We start from the raw sequence: 13,684 nt of genomic DNA on the forward strand, positions 1-13,684 counted from the left end.
AGAGTAGGTATTATATTCTAGTGAGTTATTTAAAACTGAAAAATAATCCCTCCCCCACAAAGTGCCTCACAAAAGGAATGTTTAAAAGCATTTTACGTCTAACTCCTTTTGTGAGGACCTGGAAAATAATTGCTTTTTTTTGGGGGGGGAGAAAATTAAGTACCCACCATTTTAGTTTCTTCACTGTTCATCAAAAACTCTGATATTACTTCAGCTCCAATCATATCTTTTCCAGATGTTTCCTAAAATAAATTATGAAAAAAATGTTCAATTAAGCACACCATTATTTCTCAGTAGCAAACTGTTCCCAATAGTGGTTCTAAGAACATTATATTTTAATGTATTTCAAGCTTCATAGTTTACAAAAACAAAAACCTAGGTATAGCTGGGGGGGCAGGTATCCTATGTAATGGGTTTGACTGGACACAACGTTAAACCAAATTCTGCATTATGAGAAAGAGCCTGGTGCTCTCTGGGGTACTTATGTGCTCCCCGCTTCCTCCTCTGGTGTAGCCGTATGTTTGAAAACTTTTGCTTTCTTTTTAGATTAACCAAAGCTTCCTGTGTTGCCAAACATATGACTAATATTATGTATCATTAGTGGAAACAAGCCAACTTCAAACCATAATTTATAATGTTGGCTTGTTTTCACTAAGGTATAGGATTTGGATGACACAATAAACTACAGCTAATATAAAGTAGAAGCCTCCATTCTCCACTGCAAGGTGGTGGGGAGTCTCAGTCTCAGTAATTTCAACCATAGTCATTGTCTCTCTAATAATTAGAAGGTAAATTTCCCTTTGATGAGGTGGGACTCTTAGTTCCAAGAGCAGAAACCAAGAGCAGAGGCCATGCATGATTTTAAACCTTGTCCTCTAAGAGGAGGCTGTGAATAATCTCTGGGGGATTAAACGCTAAGTAGAATGAAAATCAACATATGAAAGCGTGCACTGATTTACTTTTCAATAAAAAGATTTTGAAAGATACAAATATTACTAATAGTGTATGAAGTCTTCTTAGAGGGCTTGATTAAATCACTTACTACTTCCTTTGTTTCTCCGTTATTCTTTGAATTGTAATCCTTTGGTTGAAATTTCCAAAGCAGTGATAAGTCGGTTAACAGAAGTGGAACTTTCAATGGATTTCTAAAAGCTACTTCCACAGTTATTGGCTCTATTAAAAAGAAAAGTCAATGTATGTATTTAGGGAGGTTATTCTTATAAGATGTGAGAATAAATCAAGGCATTCATAATTTAAAAGCTTATTACTGCAATTCTATTCCATAAGCAACTTTGCTGAAATAATATTACTTTTATGTGCCATTTTTTAAAAAGTGTACAAATTTTTTACCTTCTACTACACCAAGTGGAAACCTAGAGTTATCTGAATACTTATTCAGACAATACTGTGTTGGCTGGAAATTAGAAAGTGCTGTGCCTTTGTTAGCTGCAGCCACAGCTTGTTCTTCAAGTTCCTTCCATTGATAGGAGAATTCAGAGTCATATTCTTGATCAAGGCTTATGTGTGTTGCTGCCTGTTTTTCACCTAGTTGTGAATAATAATAAAAAAATCACAATCACTTCAGTACACCAGAGAGTACCAAACAAAAAACTTTTTCTGGTTTTTATTACAAATGGTGAATCAACTTTCAATTGGAAGACCATACAATTTTCTTAAAACGCCTGTGTCATACATGCATTTTCAAGAGATGGTATGTGTTGCTGGGAGAAGAACTCCAAAGGACTGGGGGAGACAGTGAGATTGAAATCCAGAACAATAAGTGGGTAGGGACATGAACAAGCCAGTGGGAGGGGACCAAGGTTCACATATTGAACTAGCCAGCCCAAACTTTTGACTGCAGAATCGTTAATATTTTTTTTCTAACTTATGAACTAATTCTAAACTACAGTCATACATAGAAGGCTCACAATAGGTTTAAAATCCAGTAGCGGCTGGTGTGAAGCAGCAGAGATGGAAACTACTTTCCTGACATCAGTGTTGCTGAAGCTTACCAGGACGGGGTTGGGGTGGGTCATGGCTGTGTGGACACACAGATGGAGCCAAGCTTTAAGACAACTGCAACTTCTGACTGTAGTATTTAGTGCAAGAACTGTTCTAACTCTTGAACTGACTGTTTATAGTTTAAACACATTAGGAGAATGAGCATGATTAGCATAGGAACTGTGGCAGAAAAACTAGCAGCAAGAGGAAAAAATGCCCAGGTACTATTTATTGTCTGGTGCTACCACTGTTAAATCAGCTTACATGTGAAAGCATCCCAATCACAGCAACCAAAGGTGGCTTGGTTTTTCTGAATCTGTCCATTAGCAAGAACTCCCATTAATCTTAAATCTATTAAAGTGCATATAGGTGAGGAAGGGAAATGCTGAAATCATTCACTTTCTAGGCATTTGAATAGCACAGAATTAGGCCTTAAAATGCAACAGAAATTATTTATTTATTTCATAAAACTTATATACCACCTGATTGTAGGAAAAACCTCAAAGCAGTTTACAAAATGAGGAAGAAGGATGCTGATTTGGTAGAGTAGGTTGCAGCATTTCAGAATGTATCTTAATGCCCACCTAAACTTAAAAATAAAAATTCCTGAAAACAGGGAAAAAAAACCCAGCACAACAGGAAAAGGGCTGGGGTTCAACTTTGCTCCGTGATGTGCTAGTTTACTGTTTGCAGGAAGTTTCTGATACAGAGGTATATACAAAAGCAATATAATATTCACCTGTAGTGTGAAGTGGTACAGTCTAGTCTACCATCTCATTCTATAGCATGTACAAATCCAACCTTATGTTAAGGTATGCTATCCTAATGAACTCAAATGGCTTAAGAACAAATCCACTTTTTGGTGCTAACCTTCTGATGGTCGTCTGTCATGTCCAAAAAACACTCGTGTTGCAGAACTATTAATATAAGGTAAAGGAAGCTGTGGTAACGGCCCATCAGGTGATAGCTGACTTACATTCTGCAAGAAAGAAAAGCAGAGCTTGGTCAACTTTTGGCAAGTAAAACTAGATATTGAGAATTGGAATGTACAAAACTAAAGAAAGCAAGAAGCATTTAGGGGAGGGCAAAAAATAATATCTTGAAATTCCTCCAGTATAAAATGTATAAATAATTAAACAATAATTTATGAACCTGTGCGTCATTTTATAATTGCAATTGTACCATCCAAACAACAGCTTCTAATGTATCCCCTTTACTGTCTATTTACTTTCCTTTACTGTGGAATTTTTAAAATATAATTTTAAAGAAAGCTGCTAAAAGCAGCATGCTTTTATCATATTTTCAGCTAATATTTCATTTAACATAAATATACAAGAAGTCAACATTATGGGTTACATAAGCAACAGAATGTACTAATGTACAGTACTTTGAATTAGTTTAGTATTAGCCATTCCTGACCCTGACTTTGTGCCTTGGCTTCATCATGCACTCATATTTATCAAGTTGCAGGAACGCTCATAATCTCCATTTTCTTGGGAGTCTTGTAGTAAATTGTTCTTCTTCACCACTTTTCTTTCATCTTATGGGATATGTACTCTCATATCTTTAGATTAGGATTTTGAATGTGTTAGGGAATTGGGTTAAATGTACCCACAACTGTATATATAAACTATACCACCTTAATTAATTTGCGATTAAAAATCTCTTCATTATCTCTTTGTAATAAATATTTTACTTGGGGATTCAAAGGATACTTTTATGTTGGTGTTTATTTCTGAGGTTCAACTGCTTACAAAGATTTTCAGGGCAGCATATGACTGATACCTACAAAAGTTCTGCCTCTCACATAAACATGTTTTCGGGGATGCAAATAAGGTGCACACACATGCAGATTCCAACAGACACATGTACTGCCATTCCCCATACAATATCATTTTAAATTTCCACTGTTTCAAGAAAAGGGTTACTAAATGGAAAAAGAAACTCTTTGACACACCAAAGTCCCATTCGATACATGAAATTAGTCATGCAGTGCTTTGAACCAGGACTTGCGTTTATAGCAATTTACAAATACTTATTACTATATACAAGTTTTGAGTAGTGGGATAGAATTTAGAACATCATATTGTGTCCATACTAAATGACCATCTTTTTTGGAACAAACTGCTTAATACAGAAGCTAGCTGACAGGCATCAGTGAGATGCTAGCCAGACGTGGCCCTACATAAAGTAACATGAGCTGTAAGCATTCAATATAGCATTTCTGTGTATGTCATCAGGTAAGGTAAACTTACATTTTAGTATCAAGCAGGGAAAAGTTAAAAGACAATTGCAGAACACTGAGGATAAAAACTGACATCTTACCCTATAAACATAAAGATATTCTCGGAGGAAGGCCCCTTGCTGAGCAGCACTTTGCTTGCTGTCATTGATCAAAATGTGCCTGAAGGCAGATACGGCATTGTCAAGCTGCCGAAGTGTAAAAGACTGCCGACCAATAGTGAAATTTATATGATCTTCTGCAAGCGACCATCCTTTCCCTTTATAAACTTGCATGGCTTGACAGTAACATCGTAAAGCATGCTTCTTCTGAAAGACAAAAAATGAAGCACGGTAAATACAATTCCACCTGCCAATGTATTTAGAGCTAAAGAGTAAAAACCCCAAAAGTTCAAAAGGATATTTTATGTCAATATAAGAAGCCATTACCTTAAACAGCTTTCTGAGATTACTGAATACTGGGGAAAATAAGGGCAGATCAACACAAGCCAACTGTGTCCCTAAACCGATAGTAAGGGTTGCATCAGCAAATGGCTAGGAAAGCAATTTCCGATAATTTACCTTTCCCCTGTACCTCTCCTAATCTGCTCTGAAGGGTCCCCCAATATCTAGCATAAGAATGGTCTTGGTAATTCAATACAGAGTGCTAATCCCACCTGTGTCAAGGTAGCCAGCACTTGAGATACAACTTCATCTTCAGTAGATGGAATGGGAAACATTTCATTTCTGAGTTTCCCCTCCCAAGATGTAGAAAAAAACTTTCCACTCAACTCAAGCAATATTTAACAATGATAAAGTATTTCAAAGGTGCTAAAACGCTATCAAGAGAACTGGAAAATTACAGAATATGTACTTATTTCCTAACACAGAAAACTTACCTGCCCTGCTTTACTATACCTATGGCCAGCCAGTATCATATGAAAGGCAAATTTTCTAACCATAGGACTTTTCATATTTATAAAACAATGTGCAGCTTGCTCGAGCAACAGTGCACTCCGCAGATCTGAATCCTATTAAAAACAGTGAGTGATAAGAGACAAGTTACAATTACCCAGAAAGCACAGTGATGTCCATATTCTTAAATATAAATTCCCTATTACCAGAGAAGGCTCTGAAGTCTGAAACAATGCAAGGCTCTATAGTATTACTGATGCAGTGAATATATGCCAATTCTATAAATCTTCACTAGCCAACACTGAATACGTTGCATCCAAATTTCACTGCAAAGAGCTACAACAGTACTCTTGATGATTTATTTCTCAAGTAATCGCAAACCATGTTTTCTGTACTGCATGTGAAAAAGTGAACTATTTTCTATTTCACTGGTTCTGCTTGACTTTTTAAAGATCAAAGTGAGCTGGTATAAAAAGGAAGTTTTATGGCCTTTGTCCTTGGTTCAGTACTTGTGATGCCTCAAACAAAGGAGAACCCTATGGAAAATGCTTGTAGAAACAATATAAAAATGATTCAAAGCTTAAACATTTTAAGAAGCTTCCTTCCACAGAGCTTGTTGCAAAAATGTAGTGTTCCTTCTAAGTCTCATTTACCAATAGTTCAGCAAATGAGGACTGTTCTCCAATGAGCACAACAGTGCTGTGATGTTCATGTTAGTATCCAGAACCACACACAATCATCAACATGAAAAAATTCTCTTACACTGGTATTTTAATCAATATCCAGATATCAAAACACAGTGGCATACAGATGAGTAAAAACAGATTTAACGCACTACCTAAACCTCCAGCCACTCAGGCTGACATTTCTAACACTCACCATTCCCATCCAAGCGCTCTGCTGCCATTTTTCAACAGAAAAATTAAAGAATAAGAATATAAGCTTTAACATATTTCAATTAAACAAAAAGCAAAAAAGACATGGAACAAGTATGGAATATTACAAGCTAACTTTGAGTTGTAATTCTGAAAGACTAAACAGGAGCTATGTTACCTTTTTAATTTAAAACTGAAACATCTCACATAACTTCAAAATGGTTTCAAAATACCGTAATTTCTGGGCAATTCTAAAATGACACAGGAATAATTCCTCTTATTCAGTTACCTATACAAAGTAGCCTCACACAATCTTAACAGATCCCCAACACGAAATAACTGTATTCACTATTGGTCTTTCTAATCTCATGTCTGCTAGACGGGGGGGGGGGGGGAAATCTTTATATTGCATCTTGGGAGTTTTATACTTCGTTTTAAGACTACTCTGCTAGCAGCAGAGTCTAAAAGTGTGATTCTAAGAGACACAAGAAAATGTGAAGAGCAAAACTGTAGCTTAAAATTTCTTCAATAGTTATACTATCCTACTTGAAAGCATGTGTGCTTCATAACCACAGATTGTAGCATACTGCAAACTATACATTTAACCTCCTGTCAACTTTCCTTCAAGAAAGGCTAGCAGAATGTTTAAAATGAGAGTTTATTCCAGCCTTCATCAACCTGGTGCTGCCCAGATGTTTCAGAGTGGAAGTCCAAATATTGAGGGCATCAGGCTGGCAAAGGTTCCTTATTTTGTGGTCATAACAAGAGTTCTGTGGGTTTCCCATAAATTAACAGGTGCAGAGGAGAAGCAGCAGAATAGTTTTATGCAATGGAATGCAAATAGTTAGAATCAACATCTGACATGATTATCCTTTTTCCCCAAGGGCCATTACAACTTTCTATCTAGAAAGCTCTATTTTATAATTTAGTTATTAGAAAAAGAAAGCCTGTCTCATTTCAAAGCACAAGACCAGCTAATAGAAATCTTCTTTACCTCACTGGTTAAACGTATCAGGAGAGCAGCTGCCTCGGAATATTTGCTTTGGCTTTTTAATACTTCAGCACTAAGCAGCACACATCTCTCTGCCAGCATCATGTTCCTAAAAGACATAAAATTTAAGCCCAGTTACATATATCTTATAATGCATGTTTCATCAGTGACGCTTGACAGATTAGTATATGAATGTCAGATTAGTATATGAATGTCAGATTAGTATATGAATGGCACATTTTAATTAAACAGAATTACCACGGTCCTTCCTTTACCAAAGGTGGTCTCATAGTTGTGTTCAGGGCTAGAAGGACTAACTAGCACTGCAATATATGTTATATGGAGCATCTGCACAGGATTTCACCAGGTTTCTTCTTTGATAAGTTAATTATAAAACTTGTGAGTTCTTGTAGAACTAAATACATGATTAATTTTAGAGTATTTGGATTTTCCTCTGGTAGACCAAAAGTAACTTTGTTGCAGCTGGACTGTGCCTAGTCAACCAGAGCAATTTTATTCAAAAGTTGAACTACAACACCACCAGCACCCTATATTACTGGTATTACCCAGAGTAATCATGAATTACCCATTGAGGAATGAAAACAATATTCAGTAAGACTACAGTCTATCTTCTACCAGGAAGAACTGAAAATAAATAGCCAAGCTTACTTGCAAATATCCCTATATGTTTGAATTGCAGTATCCATGTAATGGGCAGGATACGGTCTAGGTGCTCCTGGCTGCAGAAAAGCAGATACTGCTGCCATTTCCTATAAAACAACAATTGGTCATTATCTACTATTTTTGCTACAAAGCTTTTATTACAAACAAACTGTATTTAAGTAAATTTCACATACACACACTATTATGATTCAACAGCATTTTGCAGCAGGGTGATTTGTGTTTTCACATATGCTTGTATAAAGTTTAAATGGTTCACACACAAAAAACCCCACAAATCTTCAAACCCTCAGAACTTACAAGATGATTCTACAAGGAAATAATGATGGATACTCAGCAAGGATGCTCAGATTACCTTTAAAGTCGCTTTGAAAAAACTGATTAAAATTGAGTCATTTTTGTTTTGATTTATTTAACCTGGGCTAGTAACAGTCACATGTAACCAAGATAGAAGGTAACGTGGGGAATTTGGAAGGGGCCATATGAAATCTGCATCCTGCTTCCTAAATTCTGGTTCCCTTCTCTGATTGTTCATTTTAATTGCACCATCTAAAATGCCAACAACCCCCTCCTCCAACTCTGGTCACATGCTACAGTTATATGCTTTTCTTTCACAATAGCAGATCAAATATTCTAAACCGTAGGACTAAATAGCTCAGTTGGTAGAACATGAGACTCTTAATCTCAGGGTTATGGGAGTGGCTGCCAAGACCACATAATACCGGTCTTGAAAGACCTACATTGGCTCCCAGTACGTTTCCGAGCACAATTCAAAGTGATGTTGCTGACCTTTAAAGCCCTAAACGGCCTCGGCCTAGAATACCTGAAGGAGCATCTCCACCCCCATCGTTCTGCCCAGACACTGAGGGCCAGTGCCGAGGGCCTTCTGGTGGTTCCCTCGCTGTGAGAAGCCGTTACAGGGAACCAGGCAGAGGGCCTTCTCGGTAGTGGCACCCGCCCTGTGGAACGCCTTCCCACCAGATGTCAAAGAGAAAAACAACTACCAGACTTTTAGAAGACATCTTAAGGCAGCCCTGTTTAGGGAAGCTTTTAATGTTTAATAGACTATTGTATTTTAATATTTTGTTGGAAGCTGCCCAGAGTGGCTGGGGAAACCCAGCCAGATGGGCAGGGTACAATAAATTCTTCTTCTTCTTCTTCTTCTTCTTCTTCTTCTTCTTCTTCTTCTTCTTCTTCTTCTTCTTCGCCCCACACTGGGCAAAAGATTGCTTCATGTGCAGGGGTTTGGACTATATGAACCTACTGGTCTCTTCCAACTCTACAGTTCTATGATTCTATGACATAGATGGTATGCAACATGACCAAAGGTGGGTAAATGCCAACACTACAAATCATCCACATACCCACCCAACCTGTTTGAATAAGAAACATAGGATATGAAGTATCATCTTGTTTCTGTGTGGGAAGGCAGTATGTCAGATAAATCTCCCTATTCTCTCCAATTCTAATTTGCCAGTTCTTTCCAAACCTCACTCCCCTTTGCCCCACCCCTGAAAAAAGTGATAAACACTGTTCTCACCAGATTTTTAAAAATGGCTTGGGATTGAATCAAGCACTACCTGTCTCTGGTCTTCAAGATAACTGAATCAAGGCACTACCTTACTCTGACATCAGCTATTACTAACAAATTAAAAGTCATGGATCTATTAAATTTAGGCCTTATAATTGGCTGGCAATAGTTTTGAAATGTTTGACTTTCTGCAAATATGAGCATTGATTTCATATGAGTGTAGAGAATCCCTGCTAGACAAGATTGAATAGGTCCATTTAGTTATACCAGTGGCCAACAAGATTCCCTGCCCAAAAACAGGACATGGAAGGCGAAAACATTCCCCTGCCACCATTTGCCTGTAACAATTGGTGTTCAAAGGCATACCGCTTGAATCATTAAACTGTAGAGTAGGAAGGGGCCACGAGTGTCATCTAATCCGCACCCCTGCAAAACAGGAATCTGAACCCACAATGCTGAGATTAAGAGCCTCTTGCTCTACCTACTAGGTTCACTATATCACTCATGGCTATTAGTGACTGATAGACCTCCCTTCTGGGAATCTGCATAATCCCTTTATGCTTGTGACAACAACTTTCAAAGTTTCTGGATAATATTTAGGAATTGTATACCGTTCCAAAACAATCAATATTAATGAACTAACCAGTGCTCCTGCTGCATAAAGCATTGCTTGATCATTTAAAAAGTCTTTCTTTGCTGTATGGTAGCAATTGTATGCCAGTTCATAATGTTGCACCAAGAAACACAGATCTGCCATTTTCCTGATCTGAAGCTCTGGCGCTTCTGGAGGATACCTAAAAACGTAAGACATTATGAAAAACAAAATTTGAGGGAAACAGAACATACCGCATTCTTAATAACACAAGACTTAAACCAAGGTACAGATACTCCAACGTTGTGCTTCCCCGAATTACCAACCTCTGAATGCTCAAAAGAAGGGCACTAAAGTGACCACCATCCCTAGTTAGTATCTAGAAGCTGTTTCCAAACACATGGAATGGATGGATGGATTCCATGGATGTGGATGAATTCATCCCATGAACAAAATGAGAGACTCCATGGAAGAAGTCCTCCAGTGACAGGAAGCTCCTTCCAATCACAGAGCAAAAACTTTGGACCCAACTCAGTGACCAAAGACAAATTGCGTAATTTTTGTAAAGTGTTAAACATCACCTCTAATTTCAACGGTAATCTGAAGGACGGAGTTTTTACAGGCATGCTCAAAAATACGATACAGATTTCCAATGTGGATTAAAATAGCAGGATTCTTGTCAACTTTTGTGTTTTTTAAGTTGCAATAGTTGTAGAAGTTAAAAAATGAATAGTTGTTAAATCAGCAGTCCCAGGGCATGTACACACCTACTTATTAAAATGCAGAAGTGTTATGCTTTATATCTAGAAGGCATGCAATGGAGGTAGTTAAGAACACGTATTTAACTGGTGTTACTAGTGTTAATCAATACCTTTTAAGACAATCTTCACACAACCATCACCACTAAAAACAAAAATTATAAGCCTAAAGTGGATGCAAGTTTTTAATCTTTGAACAAATTAGGATACAAACTTAATTGCCTGATGCGAAGGATCATATCTCAGTTTAATAAGCCAAGATGTGCACAGGCCTTCTGTCAATGCATGTAGCCCCTTTCTTCTTAGATGTGCTGCATCTAAATATGGAATTTTTGATTAAGCATAGTTACATCCAAACTTGGACATTGTTGTCACCAGCTTCTAAAGAAGCCAGGATCTTAAACTACAGTTTGAAGCAAGTCTAATACCCTGATTTATTCCAAGCCAGTAATCATAGTTTGTTGGCTCAGATATAATGAGAAACTATGGTTAACTGAAGACTTCCTAGTTTAATCTCAGTGTAAAGTTTATTCTCTGGTTTAATCTCAGAGGGACATGGTTCTGTGTGCTAACAGAAGGTCTATACGCATTTGAGCTTACTAAGAAGAGATATTATTGTCTGAATACAACCAATGTGTGAATCAATGACAAGAGAAATCACAAGGAACATGTGGAAATCAGCAAGGGAAAACCTAATAGAAATCAAGTACTTGACATTTTTATGGCGAGTAGATCTACTCACAACAAGCCAGAAGTGCTTTTTAGCTCGTTTACACTTTTCTCTGGAACTTTACTGCCACTAAACCATTTTTTGGTTGCAGAAAATAGTGAGCGACTCAGGCCTTTCCTGGATATCAACTGAAAAATAAAATGAAAATCTTATAGTATCATTGAATTGCAACATAGTTTATTATTTTATGAGCAAATAATGTTACAAAGATTTTTAAACCAATTTAAAGACTGCTTCGTTTGCAAAATCAAGAAGTGAAATGTTCAAGTGTACTTCTGATGTAGTCTTCAGAAAACAGCTTTTAATGTTTGTGTGTTGGTACGGGCGCAATCTCTAAGTTCAATTAAAAGATCAGGAGAATTGTAACTATCACACAGTCCTTTCCCTCCCACATGCAAATTCATCCCACTATTCCCCAGACAGCCTTAAATATTACATCTGCACCACCCTTCACCATGGTTAACAAAGCCAGTGTGGTGTAGTGGTTAGATTTCAGCAATGAACTTCACTGGATGACTTTGGGTCAGTTAGTCTCTTAGCCTAACCTACCTCAGAGGGTTGTTGTGAGGATAAAATGGAGAGAAAGAGAACCATATAGGCCACATTGAGCTCCTTGGAGGAAAGGTGGGGTATAAAAGTGATGACTAAATAATAGAATCAGGTTTACCAATGTACGTATGACCAGAAATTATGGAGGGGCTGGATTAGCATTCACCATGCTTGAAGCTAGTGCTGATGTAACCCTTCAACATGCTTCAGTCATTCAGGGGAATGGTGGAGAGAACTGGCACTGGAAATGGGAGGGACTGGGTGAAGGGAGCCGTAAATCTACATGAGGCTCTTCTGATCTCTTAATCAGGGTCAAGAGACCAGGAAATGTTACATTTCATAGCTACTGCTAAGGAAACGAAACTCTTTAGAATAAGCTTTGAATGTCATGCTCTACTCTATGGTTAAGGGTAAGTCTGCAAATGTGAACACAACTCTGAACCCATTTTGCACATGCACTGCAATAAAGCTTTAGTGAAACAACCAAGTGTTATTTTTGAAACAGAGATCTGAGCTGAATCAAAGGTTGTTGTTTTTTAGAAGTCAACACACATTTTCCCTAGTAGGAAATAAACACACAAACTTTTTTTATTTATGTGGGTCTTACCTGTCCTCCAAAGGAACAAGATGGTGATTTTTCCTTTGAATGTGGTAAGATTTATGAAAAATTTCCTTTGAATATAAAATATTGAAAAGGATAGGTCTAATAAGGCTGTGTTTGCCATTTTTAAGGCACTACGCACTGCGACTGTTTCATGGTCCTAGTGCTAGAAGCCATTCATGGGCAATTGTAAAGAGAACGCAGGTTTTGTAGAGTTAGACTCTCTGTTATGAAGTTTTTAAATGTTATGAAAAGCTGCAAGGTATGTTCAGAGCTGTATAGATCACCCCAAAAAATGAAGTGTTGCACTATTTAATACTGAAGCAGGCCTTCATCTAAATATAGCTTTATTCCTAGAGACAAGCTAAGATGATCAGAAGTTATCAATGTCTGTAGCACAGTGATGGAAAACCTCCAGCCCTGGCAAAATTTGGCCTGCCAAGCCTTTCCATTTGCCCTGTAAGTCCAGTTTCCAAAAACAATGCCTACCGCCCCACAACCCATATCATATGTGATGCCATGTGCAAGGTAAAGACGCAGAAAAGTATTACAGTGGTACTTTGGTTGTCCTACTTAATCCGTTCCGGGACTCTCTTCGACTCCCGGAACCATTCAAAAACCAAGGCGTGGCTTCCGATTGGCTGCAGGAGCTTCCTGCACTCAATCGGAAGCTGCAGAAGCGGCGTTGGATGTTCAGTTTCCAAAGAACGTTCGAAAACCGGGACACTTACTTCGGAGTTTTCGGCGTTCAGGAGCCAAAACATACAAGTACCAAGGTGTTCGAGAATTAAGGTACGACTGTGTATGGTTCAGATGGGCACACCCAAACCTTGTAGAAAGCAGGCCTGAACTTCCCACTCATCAACCAATACTTAGGCTCTAGCTAACCACACCCAGACAGGCCAACCTTGACAGGTAAGCAGGACCACCCACCCACCCTCCCACCCATCAATCACATGGCATCATTACGAAATCAGAGGATTACAAGTGGGTGACATCACCCATCTGTCAAAGTTGGATCCTGAGTTACGGGAAGATAAAGATCCAGCCTGTCCGGACAAAAAAGGTTCCCCACCTATGCTGTAGCAAAACACAGGAATTTTTCATCAGACAAGGCGTACTGTGCAGTAATGCTACAAAAATCCCTATTACTACAGAAAAAAATTAAGACGAATTCACAAATTAAAAAACCTACCAGCGGGATCACTACCAACTACCTCAAACTGTCTTAATGGAAGAA

The 13,684-nt window shown here is 38.0% G+C and overlaps 1 protein-coding gene across 14 annotated transcripts in view; it reads right to left on the bottom strand.

Moving 5' to 3' along the window:
- The window catches only part of TRAPPC8 (trafficking protein particle complex subunit 8), a 50,566-nt gene that overhangs the window by 16,247 nt on the left and 20,635 nt on the right, over positions 1-13,684 (bottom strand). For 8 of the 14 annotated variants that reach the window (XM_083622845.1, XM_083622844.1, XM_083622838.1 and 5 more), the window contains 10 exons: positions 11,307-11,422; positions 9,858-10,008; positions 7,672-7,772; positions 7,006-7,111; positions 5,121-5,252; positions 4,327-4,551; positions 2,872-2,980; positions 1,351-1,545; positions 1,043-1,173; positions 168-242 (listed from right to left, as the gene is read on the bottom strand). In XM_083622845.1, coding sequence (XP_083478971.1) covers positions 168-242; positions 1,043-1,173; positions 1,351-1,545; positions 2,872-2,980; positions 4,327-4,551; positions 5,121-5,252; positions 7,006-7,111; positions 7,672-7,772; positions 9,858-10,008; positions 11,307-11,422 — 1,341 coding nt within the window. Of the gene's footprint in view, positions 1-167; positions 243-1,042; positions 1,174-1,350; positions 1,546-2,871; positions 2,981-4,326; positions 4,552-5,120; positions 5,253-6,015; positions 6,037-7,005; positions 7,112-7,671; positions 7,773-9,857; positions 10,009-11,306; positions 11,423-13,684 lie in introns of all 14 variants that reach the window. The other 6 variants (XM_083622834.1, XM_083622846.1, XM_083622840.1 and 3 more) reach the window with 1 other exon arrangement.

Source organism: Podarcis filfolensis, assembly GCF_964270895.1.
Source record: "Podarcis filfolensis genome assembly, chromosome: 7".
Classification (NCBI taxonomy): Eukaryota; Metazoa; Chordata; class Lepidosauria; order Squamata; family Lacertidae; genus Podarcis; species Podarcis filfolensis.